At 34.4% G+C, this 22,585-nt stretch overlaps 4 protein-coding genes across 4 annotated transcripts; 2 read left to right on the top strand and 2 right to left on the bottom strand.

Moving 5' to 3' along the window:
* Positions 1 to 7,702: 7,702 nt before the first annotated feature.
* On the top strand, positions 7,703 to 11,431 carry LOC149661812 (uncharacterized). Its single transcript, XM_089843885.1, has 3 exons — positions 7,703 to 8,298; positions 9,748 to 9,991; positions 10,158 to 11,431. The coding sequence occupies exons 1-3, from the start codon at positions 8,260 to 8,262 to the stop codon at positions 10,730 to 10,732; spliced, it is 858 nt and encodes a 285-aa protein (XP_089700011.1). The 5' UTR covers positions 7,703 to 8,259; the 3' UTR covers positions 10,733 to 11,431.
* An 866-nt stretch (positions 11,432 to 12,297) lies between these two features.
* On the top strand, positions 12,298 to 15,148 carry LOC149661811 (arylsulfatase I-like). The gene is made up of 11 exons (XM_089843817.1): positions 12,298 to 12,417; positions 12,489 to 12,561; positions 12,628 to 12,714; positions 12,775 to 12,887; positions 12,957 to 13,067; positions 13,144 to 13,269; positions 13,334 to 13,460; positions 13,840 to 14,163; positions 14,226 to 14,415; positions 14,468 to 14,720; positions 14,996 to 15,148. The coding sequence occupies exons 1-11, from the start codon at positions 12,298 to 12,300 to the stop codon at positions 15,146 to 15,148; spliced, it is 1,677 nt and encodes a 558-aa protein (XP_089699943.1).
* LOC149661810 (gamma-aminobutyric acid receptor subunit rho-3-like) lies at positions 14,412 to 18,737 on the bottom strand. The gene is made up of 10 exons (XM_089843816.1): positions 18,212 to 18,737; positions 18,004 to 18,089; positions 17,879 to 17,946; positions 17,591 to 17,817; positions 16,597 to 16,679; positions 16,327 to 16,527; positions 16,140 to 16,265; positions 15,908 to 16,062; positions 15,266 to 15,576; positions 14,412 to 15,182 (listed from the first exon to the last, which is right to left on the bottom strand). Exons 1-9 carry the CDS (start codon positions 18,289 to 18,291, stop codon positions 15,325 to 15,327), a joined length of 1,278 nt encoding a protein of 425 aa, XP_089699942.1. The 5' UTR covers positions 18,292 to 18,737; the 3' UTR covers positions 14,412 to 15,182; positions 15,266 to 15,324.
* Positions 18,738 to 19,402: 665 nt separating this feature from the next.
* LOC149661809 (glutamate-gated chloride channel-like) lies at positions 19,403 to 22,084 on the bottom strand. Its single transcript, XM_089843884.1, has 11 exons — positions 21,510 to 22,084; positions 21,266 to 21,426; positions 21,125 to 21,204; positions 21,001 to 21,068; positions 20,788 to 20,934; positions 20,651 to 20,730; positions 20,500 to 20,582; positions 20,289 to 20,429; positions 20,153 to 20,217; positions 19,977 to 20,082; positions 19,403 to 19,914 (listed from the first exon to the last, which is right to left on the bottom strand). Exons 2-11 carry the CDS (start codon positions 21,328 to 21,330, stop codon positions 19,733 to 19,735), a joined length of 1,017 nt encoding a protein of 338 aa, XP_089700010.1. The 5' UTR covers positions 21,331 to 21,426; positions 21,510 to 22,084; the 3' UTR covers positions 19,403 to 19,732.
* Positions 22,085 to 22,585: the final 501 nt, after the last annotated feature.

Here is a 22,585-nt window from a genome sequence, read left to right as displayed (position 1 = left end):
TTGGGAATTTTTCGTATTTATAAAATCTGAACAATAAGTTTAAGAATTGAATTTTATGTCTAGGTTACGAAATTTCAATGGTTAAATGTTACGTTTTACAATATAAAATCATTCAATCGAATCTAATAAATGTTCCCATTTTCTTTTAATAACATATTTAGCGAATCGTTAAGTTCCGCCAGCTTCACGCAAACTTTCATTGCCAAGTTTACGTTAAATCTGTGAAGGAAAAACCCAAAGCAAAGATATTTACCATAAATCGTAGATTATCTTCCCCCTCTAAAACCAATTTCGCTAATTCCTAATTTTGACCTCGAATTTACTAAGAAAATTCCGAAGATTTACAGCTCTCCTCCCTGCACGAATGGGTTGGGTTGGGTTGGGTTTGACGACGTTAAGAATTAAAATTAATTTGAATTCGAAATTAGACAATGATATCGGAATTCAATCTGGGGAAACTAAATATGACAAACGCATCCGCGAACACGCCTATTTACTAAAAAAATTACTTTAAAAGCAAAAAACTGAAAATTGACATGAAGGCCACCCAAAAAAAATTCAAAAATTGTCAGAATTTAATAATAAATTTAACTTTGATTTAGGCCTATAACGAATTTCATTGGACTGATCTGAGATCGCTCGGGGTTTGCTCTAGGAGATGTTGATTCCAGGGAGAGGTGATCTCCATCTTCCAAATGGAACACGAAACATTTTTCAGATCACTCCGAGAGCCCTCGGAGCAGTCCAATGAAATATATTTTTTCTTTTTTTTTATTAGAGTTACTCTCATGGTCAGTGTAAAAAATAAAAATTAATGGAATTTTAACTCAATTTTTAAAATTCAAAGGGGTAATGAAGCTGAACTTCGGTTGTCAGCGGTTGAAGAAAACTATGTCTCCATGTCGGAGAGACATTCAAATTGTGTTTATCTCTGTCACCCGCTAAGCTTTACTTTATGTTAAGCCTATTTTCTGTATAATCTTCCAAGCCTCTTTGTTATTTATATATATTTTAAGTTATTACCTTGCAATTCGAACACCAATAAACATTTCATAAAAACTTTAAGTAAAACAGATACTTCTTAACATAGTGGTAGACCTTGATGGTAACATTTTTTTTTCTTTTTGTACCTCCTCCACCATTATGGAAATCCATTTAAAACTTTGGTATAGAAATCAAATTATACTAAAGGGAATTCTCCGCAAAAGGCGTTGGTTTGTTGTCAATGATTAACCGCACCCAGTAAAGATTTTGTCTGCTCCTTGGGAGATTCAACCAAAAATGGTTTAAGTCAGGGTGACTTTAAAATCCAAAAAAACTGGTTTAATTTAGAAACTTAAATACGCCTAACTATCTTATCACACCCAACAAAAAATTAAACTCTAGGTGCATTTTCTATTACATTAAATTAAAAGAAAACAAATCTTGAAATAGAGAAATGTCGCTTTTCCGGCTATAACTATGTTAGGATCTATGGGGAGATTTGCCTGGGTGCTACTACTCTACTCTACCTATCCCATGCTCAATTTCAATACCAACTATATTAGATCAATCTGTCGGTGAATTTGAGAACTAATTAATTAAATTAACTCACTATGTTTAAACCCATAAATTTCATAAAATACCAACTAATTTTACTCACATAAATTTATTATATTAGAAATATTATTTTAATATAATTTTAATATAAAATTGATTAGTTCAACGAGATGTCGCTGAGTTATAACTTATATTTTAGCAGCCAAGTTTAAAAACAAGTTTCTAGTCTGTTAGGGATGGCAAAAAACCTTTGACGTAAGCCAAGGTTCCGGGCATTAACTTTTCAAGGACGTCTGCTTTAAATTGTTCACCCCTTTCGGAGAAAGGCGACAGGAGGAGAGAAAGAGACCACTTTTAAATTTTTTTCTGGCAACTTTTAGCTCCCTGAATGTACTAAGAAATCGTTTCGAATTCCAAATCCACTCTCAATTTGACCTTAGAGGGTCAGCCATTTACCAAAAATCGTTAATCATAAAAGGAATAAAAAAATACGGCGATTGAAAACGATTCTATATCATTAAACTAAAGTTTCACCCTCCCATTAAAAATCAATCAGAAGAAAGGATGATGATAAATGGTGCATTTAGAAATTATTCTTTTTTTTTTTGAGATATTAAGACCACCATAGTTAAGCCTAAAAGCTACTTAACGTAATAAAATAAACATGTCGAAACATATAGGCAAACAAGAGAGGTTATAACTTAAATTATCATATTTTTGAGTGAAAGTTATGACTAAAAGAAGACATGCATAGTTATGAGTCTATCTTTGTTAAGCCTATTTAGTTTATTTATGAATTAAGCTGGATCTTCAATCGTAAGTCATAAAATTTGCCTTTAATATAGCTGCACTTGCTACACTAATAAAGCTTCTAAATTTCCACGGGGAAAACCAAATGCAATTTCAAGGAATAGAGATTAGTTCCTTTAAATCGAAATTTATCATAGAGATGGAAAGTTGCGCCATACAAATTTACAAGGTTTCAAAACCCTATAATATTCGCAGCAAGTATGGGTAAGTAAAGCTACCAACACATGCTTTATAAATGGGTAAAGGCCGGGTCGTCACCATTTGATGAATTTATTGCAAGAAAACCATCACCAACTGTGATCTTTATCTCTCTCTCTCTCCTTAATTTTCTTTTGGACAATGCCGATGTAATGGGCAGATACCGTAGACCCATGCTTATGGAGAGTATTATGGGGTTATAAACTTCTTGTATCTAGAAGCAAGGTCCAAATAAATTCCTCAACGCCAACCCTTGGCATTCAACCAATATACACAACGGGATTTTTACAATAATTCTCTCTAATTTAAAGTCTAAGTAATTTTCGAAACAGGGAAATTCAAAATTTCACTCGTTATCGTAATTAAGCTTTTGTCTTTCTTAGCTAGCTTAGTTACATTTCAGCATTTTTTAGGAAACTAGTCAAATCAGGCCAAGGTTCTATTAAGTTATCCGCAGGAATTCTCTCTCGAAACTCAAGTTAATTTTCCCCGACTAATTCTCACGTAGAAGAGAGAAATATCTTTTGTCCAAGCTGAATGAATTATTTTCCTTTCCCCTCTCATTATATATCTTCTCTAGCCTTTCAAATAGTTCAAAAGAAATTTTTTTTTTAAAAATGTACCTATTGTGAGACCTTTGAAGTTTCATTATAACTTAATAAGAATGTTTCGCGTGCGAGGTGCGAAGGATTTTGGTTTCCAACGTCAAACTATGACGCAAATTCATTTTATCAAATATGAGACTCTGGAAAACAATGAGGTACAATTATTAAATCAATAAAATATCAAAAAACTTAATTGTGTCGTTATTTCATTATTTAAAATGCAATTCTCTCGCCCTAGCTACCCAAATTATGAAGTAATGAGGTGCGGCTAAAGCAGATATTCAAGTGGTATTAAATTCTATGGAAAAACAATTGAAATTTTCAATATTTGTTTATAAGATTAAGATATATTTATTTGGGGTTGAAAAAACTAATATTTAGGTGAAGAATTTGTAGAGAACTTAGGAGAATGGATGGCGAACGATGGGAATAACACCAATTCCCGGGCAAAAATGAGATCTTAATTAATGTTACGATACTGTTCGAGCTTTCTCGAAGCCCATAATTACTTTATAAACGGCTCCAGAATTTCTGTCGCCCGGGAGCTTATTCGTTACCGAACAAAAATGTATTTTGAAGACCCTGGAGCCAATCCCGGGACGATAAGTCCTTGGCAATGCCAATGGAGTCGGCGGCCTATGCTCCATCTTTACAATACAGGGAAATGGCAACTCTTAACCTTTCCTCCTATTACATCCAATAAGAGAACAACCCGAGTGTCAAGAATCAACGTCATCGTTGCTAGGGAAATGTAATATTTTACCATTTTACGTAATGCCATCTTGACGCGCCATAACGGTGAAATTCTAAAAAGATTTTTTGTGTTTAATTGGATTCCCGTTTGATACGTAGTATTGGCATTTGTCTAAGTTTCGCTGCATTAAGGTCTATGGTTTAAGATGATGAGGTGCCTATTGGTCTTAGTTAGCTTTTGGCAGGCGATACTATAGACATCGTCCATGATCTCAAGGTCCAAGGCTCTGATTGAATACAAATATGATTCTAGAGGTGGACACACCCTGGCTATACGTACTTACTAACTTGTCAGGAGATGGATAAAAGAATTAAGGTTTTTTTATGGGCAAGGAATGCAAAATCTTTCCATGTAAGAGCGAAAAGCACGTATCTTTACAACAAACAACGTTAGGAATTACGTGGTTCTGCTCACAAATCTCACGAATGTCATGAGCTAAATAAAAAAAACGTTGCTTAAGCCCTAAGGCCACGAAGTTCTAAGTTCGAAGTTAAATTAATATTACTTACAGAACTTAAGTATATATTTAAGTTAAGTTGAACTTGTAATTTTAAGTTAATGGAACGTGACAACGTAACTTTGTATTTGAGGTTTAATTCGACACGGTTTTTTAAAGCGTTGCACTTTCGTTAAAGCTATAACGGGATTATGGATAATACACGTGAAACACACGTGATGAAAAATGAATGTACCTAGCGGTAAAATTGATGATATATTTTCCTATTAATAGAATTCATCCATAAATTACGCGAAACTAACGGAAATTTCATAAAATAAAAAATTACGAATTTGTTCGCGGTTAATTTTCAGTTTAACCTCGCGTTGATTGTTATAAGTTCACTGATGGCGTTATAATAATGGATACGCCTCATTTAGGAAGCCATTCGAACGAAATGGTATAAAACCTCCAAAAAAAAATTTAACTATGGAAATTGGAACAGGTTCAGTTACAAAAATTCTTGTAATGCTCGAATAATTTACCAATAACGTTTATTTAAAATTTTACAAGTGTATTTGTATAAAAAAAGGGGAATGTTTTCTTTAAAACCGAGATAATAAAATGTAATGTAGTTCTAGGCTAGTTCGAAGTGTTTAAACTTAAATATCACTTACTTCGTTTCGTAAATGCGAAAATTACGGTGGACAAACATTTTCAATTTATATAAAATGTCGAAAGAAAATTTAAAAATATACCCTAATAAAATTATCTAAAAAGCATATTGGATAAGGAATGCGTCTATATGACTTACATGACTTGGCTAAAATTAAATTAGATTAAATTAAATTAATCTTAATTAAATATCTTTTATTCTTCACGCCATCGTGAATTTAGCTTCAGGGGGTTAAACATTTTGAAGGTCTTTCTCTCTTTTTCGTGTCCACTAATTTTTATGATATGTCTTTTTTGGTGATTGAAAAAAATTAAGGGTGGGAAGTAATAACTCTTCAACATTTTAAATTATTAACGCTTTCCTTAAAAATACGTAACTATATAAGGGTTAGGGTAGGGCGAATCTGATGTCATACTACGAAATCACCTCGATGGTAGAAGCATGATGAATTTTTTATTTTTTTTTTATTTTCCAAAATTTCAAATTATAATTTAAACGTGTGGGATTTTTTTATGTTTTTATGTATATATATTAAGGTTGTTTCAATGTTTTTAAAGGTCACAAATCCAAAGTTTTTTTATAACTTTAACACGTGTTTGTGCATAGGGTTTTAATTTTTAAATAAATATATATAATACATTTAAAATTTCTCAAGAAGAAAAAGAGCATCCTTAAGATGTTCTACAAAATTTAATTGAAAACAAATTTCGCATGAAATTAACCTAAATTTAAGGTCAGAAATTTTGATTTAAAAATTAGGGTGTATACCTATATACCTACATTTGAAAGGATTTAAAATTAAAACGATTTAATATCATGTCGCCGTCAGCTAATTTTGAACACCTTCAATCAATGGAGTTATTGATATTATCCTCTATAAAGAGACACCGCACGTCCAAATCAATAATCTTAAATGATATATTTTGACAGATTCTTAAAAGGGATTATTTCCGACGTGTAATTCGACCTCTTTCTGGCAAAAATAAAGTTTTTACACATTTTTTGGAAGACACGCCTGTGATAATATAAGTTATTGAACCTTTGAAGGTTTAAAAATCAGTTTAAGTTTGCTTTAGTGATAATACAACACCTGTACCTTTATAATTAACCAAGAAATAGAGGTAAACTTCATTTAAAGCAAAGTCAACAACGTCAATACGCTCAACCTCTATTATTAAACCCTATCATAATGATCTCTTTTTAAACTGTAAATTATTTTTAATATATTCCAGGGCTTCGATTTCTCGAAACTGTTCAAGGAAACTGTTCTATTATACCCATACCAATTTGGTTAATATAGGAATGAAATTAAAAAAAGGGTTTCGCAGAGTCCCAGCATGCCTAGTACACACACTCCCATCGAATTTTAATAGGTAATCATATTTTTCAAATCGCTCTGGAATGGATAAACCTGGACTCCACCCCACTCAGCCGCGAAACCCGATGTCCTTCGGTTCCCAAAAACCGCAAAAATCTTTTAAGAACTTATTATACCATCTAAGCCTATGCGATTTTCAAACTATAGAAGACAAAACTGAAGACTGAAGAGCTTTCACGTGATAGGAGAGTGAAAGCTAAGATAACTGTTCCTTAATTGCATATTTTGTTTATAAGCTAGTTTTGCGACGGTGAAATGAAATAACAAAAATATTTTCGGTTTTGATGTCATTTATTTAGAAAAAAAAACTGTAAAGGAATTTTATGAGCGTATCTTTGTTTATCTGTTGTCGTTTAATCCTAAATTCTTATTAGGGTTTGGTTGCATTTGGATTAGATAACTTATACATAAATCAGGCAGAATTTTGCTTGGAAATTGGAATAAGTACGCAAGAAATGGCGCCAAATTACCAGAGAAATGTTTATGCTAAGGCTTAGTTATGGCAAAGTTTGGAAAATTGTTTACATATAGGGTTATAGAGCACCTTCGTCGCCTGCTCTTGAAAATGAACTTGTGACACTTAGCACTGTTTCCAAGGCAAGGTTGAAACTACATACACAACCTAGAGTCTATAACTAAATTGCAATGCCCCATTAAACATTTATAAATAATAGAAGATACCAGCCGATCTTCGTGGGAAATGAGACCGCTGGGATTACCCATGATTTAAAACCAGACTAGTTAGGGCTAAAGATAGAGTTTGGAGGCGTAAGGCGTGAATAATCATGGTGTCCCTTACCCTTTCGTATCATTAATTAAATGAAACTAGTTTTAACTAACTTTCATTTTCAACGCGTGTTTATAATAACGAGTATATACCATCCTCTTTATCGCGGCGAGTCAAATTTTTAAATTTAGTAATAAATTATTATTTCTAAATAAATTCCAAGGTGATAAATATACCCCTTTATAATTAAACACATTCCTTTCTATCTGATGGTAAAAACAATGCAACAATTATGTTAATAGGTAATTTCCCCGGGATTTCTCGATACATTAGCTCAATTTAGCGAGGTTTTAATACCGTAAAACCAGATTTTTTTAATGGATTAACGGCTATACTTAATTAACCTCCAGTCTTAATGTCTCTCTAGAAATTTTACCCCCTGACTTAATAACATTAACCAAGACCCATAACGTTAATCTTATCGAAAAGCGGTATTGGCAGTGGCATTTAAAATGTAATACAGGTGTATATACCCCAAGTTTTTAGTTTCTTGTTTTTGGGCTGGATAATTTTCAGAAATTAAAAACAAGAAGAAATGAAAAAGAAAAGGGAGAGAGAAATCCCTATAGCTGGGGACTAAATGACGGCGGCACGCAGGTTTTTGGGGGTTACGATTTCAAAATTGTACGAGGAAAGGTAAGACGTTGGGGGGAAATCAAAACGACTCTCACCCGAGCACAATCTTACCGGAGCTTCAGTGGCGGCCTAGCTACGCTCCACGAAAGGAGACCAACTTGACGTACGGTGGTGTGAATTCTTCCTATCCTACACAGCTTTGACTTCTCTCGTTTCTGCCTTGTACCAGTTTTGGGTCTTCAAAGAGGTTAAACGGATATATCACCACCACCACCACTGCACATCCGGACCGTATCGCGTAGCTTGGACTTCCATAGTTGCGGCGTTGTTGACGTTTAGCTTTTGTTCGTCCGCAAGTACACGCGCAATTACTAATAGTACCGGACATCGCGAAGATGCAGCCGTCAACGCAAAATTAAAGAATTTAGCGTTAGTTCCAGCATCCGCCGGATATTGGATTTTTATCGATTTATATCTTCAATTCAAGTTGTTTAGGAAATATGGCTTTACTTTCCTTGGCTTCGGGCCTTCAAATTCGGGTAAGTAGACTAAATTCCTTTAGGGGATAATTCCTACAATTTCTACAGACCCGTTTAGAGATTAATTTAAAAAAAAAAACGCGGCGCAGTTACGTTGCCAAACCCCGCTACATATCTTTTGTTATTATTAAAAACACATCGTCAGGGTGGAAGATAAATGAAATACATTTTTTTAAAACCCTGCTGCTTGCTTGCCGTTCTACTTTTTCTCTTGCCGTGTTTTATTAAGTCCATTTTTTATTTTAACTCGTGGTCGTAAGGGGGTCAAATTAAAAGATATTATAGTGTAATGGCAGCTGTAATTTTTTAAAAGTTGAATTATCCTATAATTTATAACGAAGTGCCCTTTCTCAATGATTTGCAGATTTGTAAATTATTTTTTCAAAAACTAGTTTAATTTTTCTTTTTTCTTAAATTATTTTGAAAAATGTCAAAATGTACGTAATGATATATCAAGGTTTTTAACTTATGGTGGGCGAAAATGTACCTGTAGTATTGTATTTTTTTATTGGTAATAAATTAGATTATAGTTTATATATCAAACTGGATCTAAAATAACTATACTTGACAATAATTTTTTTGGTATTTAACTGCCTAAATGATTTAAAAATTTTGAGATAAATATAATTATTATAATCCAAGGATATTTCCTGCATTTTTGAAGCCGATGCCAAGAAATAATATCGTTCCAACTCATATAGGCCATAGACTATTTTATCCTGTTTTAAAGAACAGTTATCTTTAGTTCTATTGAGGAATGAGATTTAAATAGCAAATCACACTAAAATAAGATACTACCTCAGCAAGGCCATCACGTCACCAAAATGGTCTCATTAACATTTCGATATTGGCGAACTAGATTTATTTAAAAAATAAAAATAAATTAATATCTTTTTAATACGGTTATTAGCATATTAAAATCCCAAGATATTAATAAACGATAAATTCGACCCGAATATAAAACGTTTCACTAATTTACCGATATATTTTTCTTAGTTTTTTTCCTGCATTTATTTTGGAGACGAATTAAAAATAATTTAAAAATACACCCTGAAAATAGCCCATGACATTGAACTTAAAATTTAAGTTAAGTAAGAAAGGATGTATACGGGACCCGGTGTTTAAGACGCCCAAAATATTTCCAAAAATAATACGTGGGTTTTACCACACTCACAATGTCGTAGTAGTTACAAACTTGACAAGGGGTATAGGGGTGAACGCCTTAAAACCGTTTTAGTTGTGGCAAAAGAAAAGCACCCGCCAACGTCATTTCTTAAGTCTTAACTTCGCCTACACGTTCCTACGTTAAACGGAAGGGGATTACCAAATAGTTCCGGAATAAGTAGAAGATGAATAGTTTCAATACAATACACACACCCACCCATACAGTAATTCCCGTTTCTTCCTCTTGACCCAAGTCTAACTTTATTTTCTTATCTTTATTTTAAGATATTGTCTTCCATTTTCCTGGTTTACATAATGACCACGGGTTCAATCGCTTTACCTGTTCCCGGTGCCGCTTCTGGTCTCTCACTGAACACACCCACAACGGTTGTACTTAGGCAAGGACACTCCATTACGGACGAAGCTATCAGGCAAGAGATAGACTCTGATACCTTGAGGCTTCTTTCATTCGCTAAACCCAGCCGTATATTAAGTCATCTAGGAATTCGTGGATCCTTACATGGAGAAGGTAATGATCGATCTTGGTTCAAATATGTGTGTTTCCATACGTTTGACATAAGACTTGGTATTGATCAAGAAGAATGTTAAACATTTGGAGCATTAGTCTAACCTTGCCGCTCTACCCTTGAAATTTAACTATAGATTGATTAATGATTGTTTTTAAAACCGAACAGTTTTGAACCGACGCCCACAATCAGTAGGTGAGCGCCACGACCTCCAATCCTTCGTTTTCCCGGGCAATGAAGGATCCAATTTCCAGGCACCGCCTAACGTTTTCAATGGCGAGGGAGTCAACGTTCAACATCATCCTCCCCCTCCCCACAATCCCGCCCTCGTTTACCCTGAACCAACTCAACCACCCCAAAAAGAACAGGGACCCAAAGAAAAGACGGGAACCCAACCACCTTCGTTTGTTGCCGAAGATACAACGGAATTACCAACGAGGACAACCGAGTTACCACTCAGAACGTCACCGGAAAAGTTACTCGAGGAGTTAATGACGTACGGTCGGGGTAACAAAACAGCCGAAGAAGAGGAGGAAAGTTACAGACTGGGTTACAGCGTCGACGAGGGACAAGTGAAAAGGTTCCGTTACGAAGAGAAAACCCCTGAAGGTTTAATCGTCGGTGAATTTGGTATTCATAAAGGCAACGGGGATGGTATCATTCGCGGAGTTCGGTACACAGCCGAAGCCGGTGTCCATCCTAAAGTTCTCTACGAGGCTCTGGTTAAGTTTCTATCTTTATAAGATAGGATACCTTAATTATTTCAACCAAAACAGAGTTGAATCAGTCGAGAGGCAGTGCCTTTTTCTTAATACTAGATCTCAGACTCTCTAATTCATGTCGTGAGAAGGAGATAGATACCTAACAGGGGTTGAACATTTAATTTATTGAACGGTCATACTCATCCTCATAGACATTACGTGCACCGAGGAATTGCGAAGTTACCCAATATTTTCGAGTCATTAATTAAGAGCTTTATAATAAATAAGTAAACAAACAAAAGGGCTACTTCTTCTCTGTGAAATCAATATCCTATAGACATTACCGGTACAGTAGACAAATTCGATTTTAATTAACTGGCGTAATTAAAATCGATTTATAGCTTCCCTTTAACTTAACCAATATATAAATGTACGTATATTTTTTGATGATATAAGGGGCGTTGAAGAAAGTGCCAACAATAATATTATTGTATTTAAAAAAGATTAAAAACACACACACCGAGTGCTTTCATAATAACTTAGTAACTAATTTTAAATTGATTTTTATAATAACAATAAAATTGTATGAAAAGGTAACGCCTTTAATATACTATACTCTCCCAGATATCTCGATATTCTAAACGATTTATTATTAAGTTAAAACATATAATTTTCGTGTATAGACCAATTACTCAAGCGGTCCAAAACTTTGTAAATAATTTTCCAAACGAGAAACAGTTAAATAAAATGTTTTTCATGATATAATTTCATTATATAAGGAAGGGCACATTGTAGGCCATCTTAAATTAATATTATTGTTATGTTAATTCTTTAAAACAGATGGAATTTGTTGGTCATGGCCTCGACTAGCAACTGTTAAATAATACCCGATAATTTTATTGATAATTATTCAAATTTTAATATTATTAAACCTTGTCCTTCTTTATTTACCTAAACATTTTGAAGGTAGGAAAATGTTTTCCTTCGCTGTGGTATGAAACAAGGCTGCCCCAGATTACGACTAAACACCTCCTCTAAAACGGTATTACAAAGGTTAGTCATTTTTTCAAACAAGATATTATTTCTACGCTCTATTGACAACTGGAGCTAGGAACTAGTATATATATATATATAGCTTACCTCACTAGTTCTGAATAAAATTTCACCACAAAACGGAAAACGATTCTAAACAATTAAAGGGTTTTAAAATACTAAATTGAAAGTAGTTTAGTATTCACTAGAGCCCAGTTCCGTCCCGTCTGCTTTGATATACGCGTTCACCAATAAGTAATGGCACTTTTTTTCTACTATAAAATATCCTGTTAAGTGTAACGTTCAGATTGATCAAGTTGTCTTCCGAATTGTGATGTAATCTGAGTCCGGTTTTTCTTTACTAGAGATACTAATTTTCCAGACTGTACTTAGTTAGCATAATATACGAGTAAAACTACTTTTTCACGCAATACTGTAGGGTATACAGCGTTGTACATTCGTGTAAAAATATATTTCATCGGATTAGTATCACTCTCTTTAAGTCGGATCACGTTCTTACTATTTCTTCATAATCTGGAAGAGGTGTTCAGACCGCTTGCCTTCAAATTTAAATCATGTATCTTCAGAAGAACGTCGCCTTAACCATTATTGCGATGGTAATAGCTCAGTGTTGGTCTATGGAATACAGCGAACCAACACGTCCTAATATTGTTATAATTGTTTGCGATGATTTGGTAAGTTTAATTTTGATTTAATTATTTAATTAAGTTGCAATTAAATTTAAAGCTTTTGTAACAATATACAGGGTTGGAATGACGTTAGTTTTCACGGATCACCGCAAATTCCAACGCCAAATATTGACGCAATGGCCGCGGATGGTATGTGACATACTTCTATTATAATTTAAAAAAAAATTAATTATAAATAATTTAAATTTTACACAGGTTTGGTTCTGGAGAACTATTACGTCCAACCAGTGTGTACTCCTTCAAGGTCAGCTTTAATGTCCGGTTACTATCCTATTCACACAGGTACTAAGGTAAAGTGTAAATAATGAATGCTGAATAATATATGATTTGTATGATTTATAGGTCTGCAACATTCGGTAATAACAGCTTCGTCTACTAAGGTTTTGCCTTTGAATTTTACCATTATGCCACAGTACTTAAAAAAACTGGGTTACTCGACGCACGCGTTTGGAAAGGTTTGTTAATATTTCAATTTAAGTTTCACGTAACACCCCTCTGTCTGATATCATAATTTCGATTTTCAGTGGCATCTTGGGAATTACAAAAAAGAATATACGCCAACTTTCCGGGGATTCGATTCGTTTTTTGGTTCTTACGAAGCAACCGGGGATTATTACGATCAGACTTACTTAGAAGTATAATTTCAATAACTGCATGGTGTTTGAAAAGAAATGAGTACCTAATTATATAATCCTTATCGTGTCTAATCAGGGTCCATATTGGGGTTTTGATTTACACGATAATTTTGTGACGGCCTTCAACGAATCTGGTCAATACTCAACTGAGCTGTTGACGAAAAAGGCCTTGGATAAGATAAGAGATCACGACACGTCAAATGTAAATAAAAACGCGAGACTTTAACTACTTTTTAAATAAGTAAACAATGATTTTATTCTTTCAGCCTCTTTTTCTGTACTTAGCTCATAAAGCTGTACATTTTGGAAATATTTACGGAAGTTTGGCTTCGCCCGTTGAATATACTAGAATGTTGCCCCATATAAGAAACGTCAATAGAAGGTTGTTTGCTGGTTAGTTTTTTACTTAGAAAAAGATGAAAGTGAAACCCAAAATGCCAATATGTACTGTATGGTCATTAATGTTAGTGAAAGTATATATAGGCCTTATTATATTTCGTGATAAGATATAATTACTCTTTGAAATATATAGAATACAACCCCCGTATGTTATATTAGGTCACGTAACTTAAGTCGCGGAAGCAAGTAATTATATTTCAGAATTTTACTCTGTTCGTCTGTCCCTGAGGACTAGCTATGTTTACGTTATTCTGCGCCAGTTCAAAACGACATAGCACGCTTTGAATATTATGAACCAGTTTTGACATTTCACTTAAAATCTTATCCTTTATGTGACATATAAAATTATTTGAACCTGTATAATTTTGTTTAGGTATGATGACGGCCGTTGATAAATCAACAGGACAGATTTTTGAAGAGTTGGCCCAAAAACAAATGCTAAACAATTCTATTATATTATTTACAACCGATAATGGGGGCGATGCATTTGGTGTCTTGGCTCCGAGGTTACAAAATATTTCTTCAAACTGGCCATTAAGGGGTGGAAAATTCTCCTTATTCGAGGGTGGTGTTAGAGGAGTTGGTGTATTATGGAGTAGCCGTCTCCCATCCAAAAAAGACCCCTATAATCCATTCCGAGTACGACGACAATTACTTCATATAACAGATTTGTTACCCACACTTTATCACGCTGCTGGTAGGTTTAGCCATTGAATATCACGAATTTCATGGAAATGAAGTCGTATTGTTAACCGTTAGGTGGAGATGTTAAGGACCTCGGGGACATTGACGGCTTTGACCAATGGGACTCACTAATCAAGGACGAACCCTCACAGAGGGAGGAAATTCTACTTAATATTGATAATGAAATTGGTGAAGCGGGAATACGAAGTGGTAACTACAAATTATACCAAGGAGCTCCAAATCAGTACGCCAACTGGTACATTAAATAAATTTTAATAGTTTTAGAAAATATTTTACAAGTCGTCCTTATCTCCAAGGTTCAATCCCAGTGGACGTGATAACTTAAGTTTGGCTAATTTAAAGCGTCTTCCCATACTAGTCAAACAATCAGCCGTAGCTAGGAGCTTAAGGAAAATAGATCGCCACTTTTCAGTATCTCAGTCTAATTTTTACACTGCCTTAAATGTCACTTGCGGGCCAAGGCCACCAGTTACAACAGCCCCTATTTACTTATTCGACGTTGTAAAAGATCCGTGCGAATACAATAATATCGTCTCCGAAAAACCAGAGGTAAACAATGCTTGTTTGTTTATATTTCTTCCGGTGTTAAGGAGGTTAAGTTCATACATTAAAACGTCTACCTTGTAGGCCAAATTTAAATTTCGTTCAACAATCTAATATACTACTCAAGTACAGACGTTGAACACAAAACTGCACTTTAGTCAAACGTTGTTGAGTCACCTTAATGCATTCAGTTTTTGAACCGCACATTGCACTTAAAGACGTGTACGTGTCATTTTCAGCAAAAATATTTAACGTTCATATTTCAATTTTTCTTGTGTCAGATTGTAAAGTCATTAATGGAGAAGATCAAGGAATACAACCTCACTATTAATAATTTTCCTGCGAAATATAACGTCGCTGCCAGTGATCCCGATTTACACAATTTTGTATGGACGACTTGGGGTGATTTGCCACCGTACGCCTGTTCCACGTAACAATTGGCCCCTGCCAATAGCATTCCTCAATTGACTGTAATTTAAAATTTACCTATGTTTTGTTAAAATAATAAATCGTGCGTTGTTTATATACAAGCAGTTTAAATAATCGCTTACCTGTACTTGAAAAATGGATCAATAATACGTTGGGGTTGGCTTAGTTTAAACGGAATTTGTCATCCGGCGAAATATAACCAGTAACTCAATGTAAATAAGATGGTCACGCCAGGAAATAAGAAACGCGACACTTTATCAAAGACGTTGACATCGTACGACGAGAATTCGACAACTTGCTTTTTAATATGTAGTTCTTTTATGCACAATGTTTTCCTATTCAGTTTATTGTTCAAGTCCCTTTCTTTGCTCTCTTCGTCCGTCGTTGACCAAGCGGGTTGAGGACTGACGCTGTTATTACGACTGGCTTTCGCCTTTGAATATTCGATTAAAGTCAAACCATTAAATCATAGAAGTGACAAAGAGAATCTTTATGATATTTAAAGGTGTGGGAGGAGCTCGTATCAATTATTTATTGACGTTATCATGGCCCACCTCTAAAACTATCAGTATCATCCTTGCACGGTTAGGAGTTGGGGGTGACGAAAAGAGATTCCATGGGTCACTTCTACTTTAATGCTAGTCAAACGGAGTAATATTGACCGAAAGGGTAACATTGTTGCTCTTGGGTTTTACATTGTTCATCAAAATTCCTTGCCCAATTTGGTCTTTTTCCAGACTTAAGAAAAATAATAATAATCTTACCGGTATTGAGACCGTTTTTCTAGACCATATTTGAGCTAACGTGAATTCAAGTAGTGACATAAAAACCAAGAATAAACATCCAAAGAGCCAAATATCCAAAGCAGTCATGTAATCCAGTGGCGGTAATGAATTTCTCACGTGAACAATTTCGGTTGCTATACATTAAAAAACATAATTATTGACGGGGTATTTTTCCATTACGTAGGCTCAATTATTAAAGAATCAATTCCACCTAATGTCAAAAGAGCAGTAACTCCTACAGTCACGCGTCCAGGTACGGCTCTAATGTCCAACCAAAATGATATGTAGGAGAGAGCCACCACCATTAGGGACGGGATATAAGTATTTAAAATGGCACCTAATAAATATTAACGCATTCTTTAATAATAAATTAATTCTAGCTATTAATCAACACCTACCCGTTAATCTTCTGGTAAAAATGAATCTGGCCGTTAAGGTTGTGTAGTTAATTCCCTTTTTGTATTCGTAAGTGTGCCTTTCAGGGTACACAGCGTGCACCTCGTAGGTCAAGGTTTTTTTAGATTCCAAAACAATGGTCTCTCCGAAAGTCTTTGTTTTTTCTTTCCAATATAGGTTAGCTTCGTTAGATCTACTAGCGACTGTTGATAAAAGTACACGTTAATTTTTAATATGTTTGAGAGTACTTCCGTGTTAAAAAAACACCTTACGGAATACTATATTTAGAGAACAGTTTTGACTGTCGAGTGGGTACAAATGAAAATCCATGTAGCACGTGGCCAACAAGCGAAACCTATTACGAAATTAGAAACTAGAGTAAAATAACTTAACTATTCAAAAAAGAAAGAGGGAAATCTTGTTCTTGGGTTTTCTTACTGAGGAAACATAATTTTTATGTTTATATAATACTGTTAAGTTCCTTAAGTTTGACATTGGTTACTGTGAGCAGGGAGGTAGTATGTGGAAGGAGAGGCCTAAGAGGTTTGTAAAGTTAGAGAGAATTCCCGTAGATTGTGGGTTAGCGCTCTGAGACCTAACAGAGGAAATTTTCGTTTCAGGAGCACACCCGGTTTTCTTTTTCTTCTGTTAGTTATCACTTATCTCCAAAGGCTGACGTCAAAGATGACGAAATTCCGTGCCTCTGAGCGTAGTAGCTACTAGTCGACCTCGGATAGATCTGTGTCTCCATACCTCTAAATGGCGACCCTACCGCTTAATACCATTGGCTACTCCTTTTCACATACCTCTTCCCTGCTAAAAGCTAGTCGTCAAATGATAAGAGATGGAAGTCTAACAATCTCGTATAGTATAGGCCTGGTAAAGCACTGTTAAACGCTTGCTAAAGTGTAGTGAACTTTCACGTCATTAACTCTCAGTACAAGGCTGTACCATTACAAAATACACTTAAGGGAGTAAATCGTTATATTTTAATATATGGCCTGAATTTGTAATAAAAGCTTAAATGTTACTTTAGTGAGTGTATTTATTAATGGAAGTTCGGTTTTCTTGAAAGATTACGTGAGCATTTTAAATGCGGACTAAATGCTCTTTTCATGTAAGAACTATTGATATTATAAAAGGGTGAAAGTCATTGAAGGAACTATTGGCTCAATTGATGGATTTAGGCGGTAGTAAAATCGATATCATAATAATAATGGCACAAGGAAGAGTGTAAGCTGATTCTATTAGAACTTTAACACTCACCATCCGGTCCTATAAAAACTACCATCTCGATCAACCTTTAGATAAGTATTTGGCTTTGGATAGTCGAAGAGCTTGACCTCTTTGCAGTTTTTGAACACCGTGTCTGGCTTCCAAATACATTTGATAATGTTCTGGGGCACTTGCTCGGATTGTTTCAATTTGAAGTTGGATATGTTCAAAGAAGGATCATTCCAAAACTCGTAAAGTTTGACTTGCAGTCCAAAAGTCTGAAACGCGGTGTTTCATTAACATCTTTCTCTTACTTGACCTCAAAAATACTTAACCTACCATGTCTTCCTCACTGACACCGTAAACTTGTCCAATTATTAACTGAATACTGACATTGTACGGTCCCTCTGAGAAATATTCATAGATAATTAGGTCGCGAAACCTAATATTATTAATTAACTTACGTTCTTTTGGAAATACATATTCCATGTCTTCTACGCATAAGGTAGGTTTATGCAAGGCCCATTTTACAACAACAGCTTCTACAACGCTAAAGTTTTGGGGGAATGAAGTATAAAAGTTGAAAAAGAAAAAATTCAGAAAATTTAGGCAAAATTAATGTTTTTCACACAAATTAAAGTTATAAAATATTCAAAAATTTACTTTACTTACCAATTACAGATGAATATAATTAGCAATAAATTAATATTAAACTTTGAATTAAAGTCAATGAGTTCCAGAACAGCAACCATAGTGCGGATTTAGTGGTCCGCACGACTCGCGACACTTTCCTATAGTGGCGAGAGTAGAGCTAAATTCTCCAGCTCATGAGTTATTTCTTCGCTGAATAAAGTTTCGATCGGAATTATTTAACAGAAAAAGTCGCGCTCGGCCGAGAAAGCACGGAAACGTATCGCAAAATCCATTTCTTCAACCGAAAATAAAACTAATTAAATAAAAATAATTTAAAAAATAAGCGATTTTCCTTAAATTTGAATTTAAGTTAAACTATGGTTGTACTTGAAATTTTGCTAACTTTGAACAAAAAAATCTGAATTGCTTAGAATATTTATATTTGGACGTAGTTAGTTATTGATCAAATGAGACACGCGATATATTAAGGACTTCTTTAAAATGGTTCCAATAAAAACAAAGTTATTACGAGAAACAACACTGGGGATATGTTAAACTTTGCCAATTTAACCACGCGATTCCACCATTTCAAAGATAAAACAAATAACGTTATTAAGGTAGACAAATAAGAAAATTCAATATAAATACACAACGAAAATGTTTAATGAAATAACGTAATGTTTATTGAATTATATATTGATGAAACTGGTTAAAGATCAAAATCAATATCACAATTTTGCAGAAAGAAGTTAAGCACTTATACAAACACACAAACACAGATCAAGTAAACACGAATTCTCTTTTTAAAAAAACTTGATATAAGCTTTCCCTAGATTTCAGTCGATACTTTAAGTAGTTTGTTGTTGCAAATATAGTGCATAATTATGGTACAGACGTGGAACAATGACATAAGTCAATAAAAGTAGACGAACTCTAGCAGAAAGGTTTTTCGAAATCAAGGTCTTGAGAATAGGCAATAAGTATCAGTATTTAATATTAAGTGATATACTGGAGATATTTGGGAAATTTGAGTTATCTATTCCCTCTTAAATAAAAAATACGCCCAATAAATTGAGGTGAAGGTAATCATGGCGCTTGGGAAGAGAACGCGAGACAGTCTATCTAAGCCATTATCTTCTTTCAAATTGGACAAAATGTCATTGTCGGAATCAGGAACCTTGTAGTTACGTCCCATTTTGTTCTCAGCTTCCGAGTCTACAATCTTATTGTCCTTAATAGTAGCGATTGCGTTTCTCCAAGCTTCCAACGGTTTCCTGGACTTCTCTTGAGCAGCCTATTGAAGAAGTACGTTTTGAACCATCACAAAACCCGCAATGGGCAGCCTACTCCAGCGCTTTGTGGTGCATTAATTAAATTTATCCGATGATTAATTAATGTTGATAATGATTGCCTTGTTTATTGAAATTTTGTGCAACAGGTGGCTCTGGTATGAGTAGCAAAATGTACCGTAGTTGCGATCGATACAAAGTTATGCCGGGTGCGTATGTAGGTCTCTGGGTATTACTTAGTGCAAGATCAATTGTTAGATATCACGCGACCTCAAAGAGGAAATATTACTTCAATTTGAAGGCCCTTTCTGGTCCACGCTTGAGCGACTGTAAACTCCAGCAAAGACATGAAAACCATGATGAGGCATCCAAAAAGCCAAATATCCATCGCTGTCATGTAGTCCAAAGATGGCAAGGTGCTTCGAGCGTGGACTATTTCAGTGGCTAATGTTACTGTTTACAAAGAGACAGATGAAGCTATTGGTTATTGATTATTTAAGTATACCAGAACTTACAAAGAGCGGTGACACCCAAGGTAACCCTTCCAGGTATGGCTGTAGCATCGAGCCAAAAAGATACCCAAGAAAGACCCACCACTAGGAATGATGGGATATATGTATTCTTTGTAAAAAAATGCTCTTTAGTAATACATTTAACTCGATCTTTATAAATCAACAGAAAATAAACTGACCACTAACGCGGACTTTATGGATCTCTCAAAGGCAAAGTTGCAGAAAAGTCTAGTATAGTTGACACCTTAATTAAAGAAAACCAATAAATATGCAATAATGTAAATTCGCTATTGATAAAGCAAATCTATTTTTTACCCTGTTGAAAGACGTGGTTCTTAACAGTAGGCTCCAAAATCTTCAGTGAAAAACTTAGTGGTTTGACAATGTCAAAAAACGAAATAGATTTCTTTTCATCATCTACCCAAGTCAATAAGGCTTCGTCAGATCGCGTAGACACTTAATGGAGCGCGAAAGATGCTCAATTAATTGTTAAGTTAAACATTATTTTTGTGTCTTAAAAACGTACTGAAGGCTATTTGTAAAGCGCAATGTTGAACATCCATTGGATAATTATAAAATTCCATGTTACAACTGACCGTAAATTTGTACCTATCCATTTAACATTAGCTATACTAATTTAATAATTACGGGAATTAATTGGAAAATTAACTAATTACCTGCTATGTCTGTGTAAGTGCTTATTGGGTTTAATCTTCAAATAAGTATTGGGGAGCGTTTCGGAGAAAAGATGACTCTCCTGAACCAAAAATCATTGTAACTTTCGGAGATAGTTTAATTTTAATTTAATTTTTACTTTGCAATTTGGAAAAATGATATCAGGCATCCATATGCACTGTCGAACGTGATCAGGAACTTTTTCAGAGATTTTTAGATTAACGTCGTCGAGTTTTAACGAGGGATCAATCCAATATTCGGTAAAGAAAGTTTGCATACCAAATTGCTGAAACAAAAATAAAAATTACACTATTTAACTTATTTTAAGTAAATATCATTATAATTAACCCACCATCTTTTCCTCATTAATATCATACACATCAGTAATCAAAAGCCTAATTTTTACATTAAGTGGTCCATCTACAATAAGCGGATTTTTAGTAAATGTCATTTATTCCCTAAAATACGCTAAATACTTGAAATATCCAAACTAAAATTGTCATGATTGCTGCAGATACTAGGTTTGTGTTTGGACCAATCAATTACACCGCATGTCCTTAGATTATAAATTATTAAAATACATTTCTTTTACAAGAAATATCTCAGATATTACTTACACAAATGGTTTCCATTGAATTAAAAGAAGTTCTATGTAAAATAACAACGCAAAAGTTAAAGACATTTCTTTAGAAATTCCGTGAAGCTTTTAACCGTCGAGTGACAACCAATAACAGCGCCCAAGACTAAAATTTACTTAATGTCGTGCATTATTGCCAGTCTGTAATGACAGTCCGAAGCACTTTAATAAAACGTGTCAAAAATATCAACACATCTTCTCTAAGTAAAATAAAGAGTATTTACCAAAATGCACAGTCGTATGAAAAGAATTTCAAATAACGCACGGAAACGTAACGCAGAATATTTAATCTAACCAAAAAGTATTGTAACATTTCCCTTCAACGTACGTCAACCGAAACTGGAAAAGTCAATTCTTCTAGGCTAAATCTATATGGAAATTACGAAAAGTACCGCAATTTAGAAAACCCCGTAATGTGACATTTTCAGTGCAGGGGTTGACTTAATAGTTTAATTTTTCCGACCCAACATAGTTGTAAAGGCGTTCGAATTCAGGTCGCCTGGGATATCAACAACGCACTTTTAAAATTAAGTCGGTGTATTTTAAATTTCACAAAGTAAATAAATAAACTCCCTCTTCAGGGTTATATCAGCGATTAGGCCATTAACTCTCTGAGGGTTAGTCCAGTCGTTCCGCGCTAGTTAAAACTACCTAAATCGACTAAACTTGGGTTTCGACTTCTCTAGCATCTTATCACGGAACCTTGCACACGTTCTGAAAAAGTAAAGAAGGTCGGAGAAAGAGAACGGCATAATTTAACACAGCCAAGACGTTCCGTGACTGCAAACAAGCGTAAGCACTTATAAGAAAAAATACATATCCGTTGTTTTACTGTATATGTTAAAAAAATGTATATAGTTTCGTAAACTGATCTATTCTTTCCCAAACATGTACATTACAATACGGGTTAATTACACCTTTAGCTATAGTTGAAGTCGAATATAAAAATAATATTTTATGCCGTAATTATTTGGAACAGATTAATAATAGCAAACATGTTGCGTAGAAAATAAAGCTCATATCACGAATGTCAGGGAAATAGCTTTTCTGGGGGCCAGGAATTAATTTATTTGAAAGAAATAGGAATGATAGCAGTCTTCATTTTACCATGGAGGTAGGTATAGACAGTTCTTTTTTCCCAAGGCTACAAAGCTAAAACTTTAGCATCGTCATCGAAACTTAGATATTTTAGAAGTTTTGTTACACTTTGAAAGTGAAGGTATTCATTATGTAATGTGCTGGACTGAAGTTAAGGTAAATTGTTATTCATACGCGCTTTCATTAAATCAATAAATTCCTA

The sequence above is a fragment of the Phalangium opilio genome, unplaced genomic scaffold (assembly GCF_054372755.1).
Source record: "Phalangium opilio isolate 3A_F unplaced genomic scaffold, DU_Popi_V2 ptg000070l_1, whole genome shotgun sequence".
Classification (NCBI taxonomy): Eukaryota; Metazoa; Arthropoda; class Arachnida; order Opiliones; family Phalangiidae; genus Phalangium; species Phalangium opilio.
The sequence above is the reverse complement of the archived record's forward strand: the minus strand, read 5'-3'. Positions and strand labels throughout refer to the sequence as shown.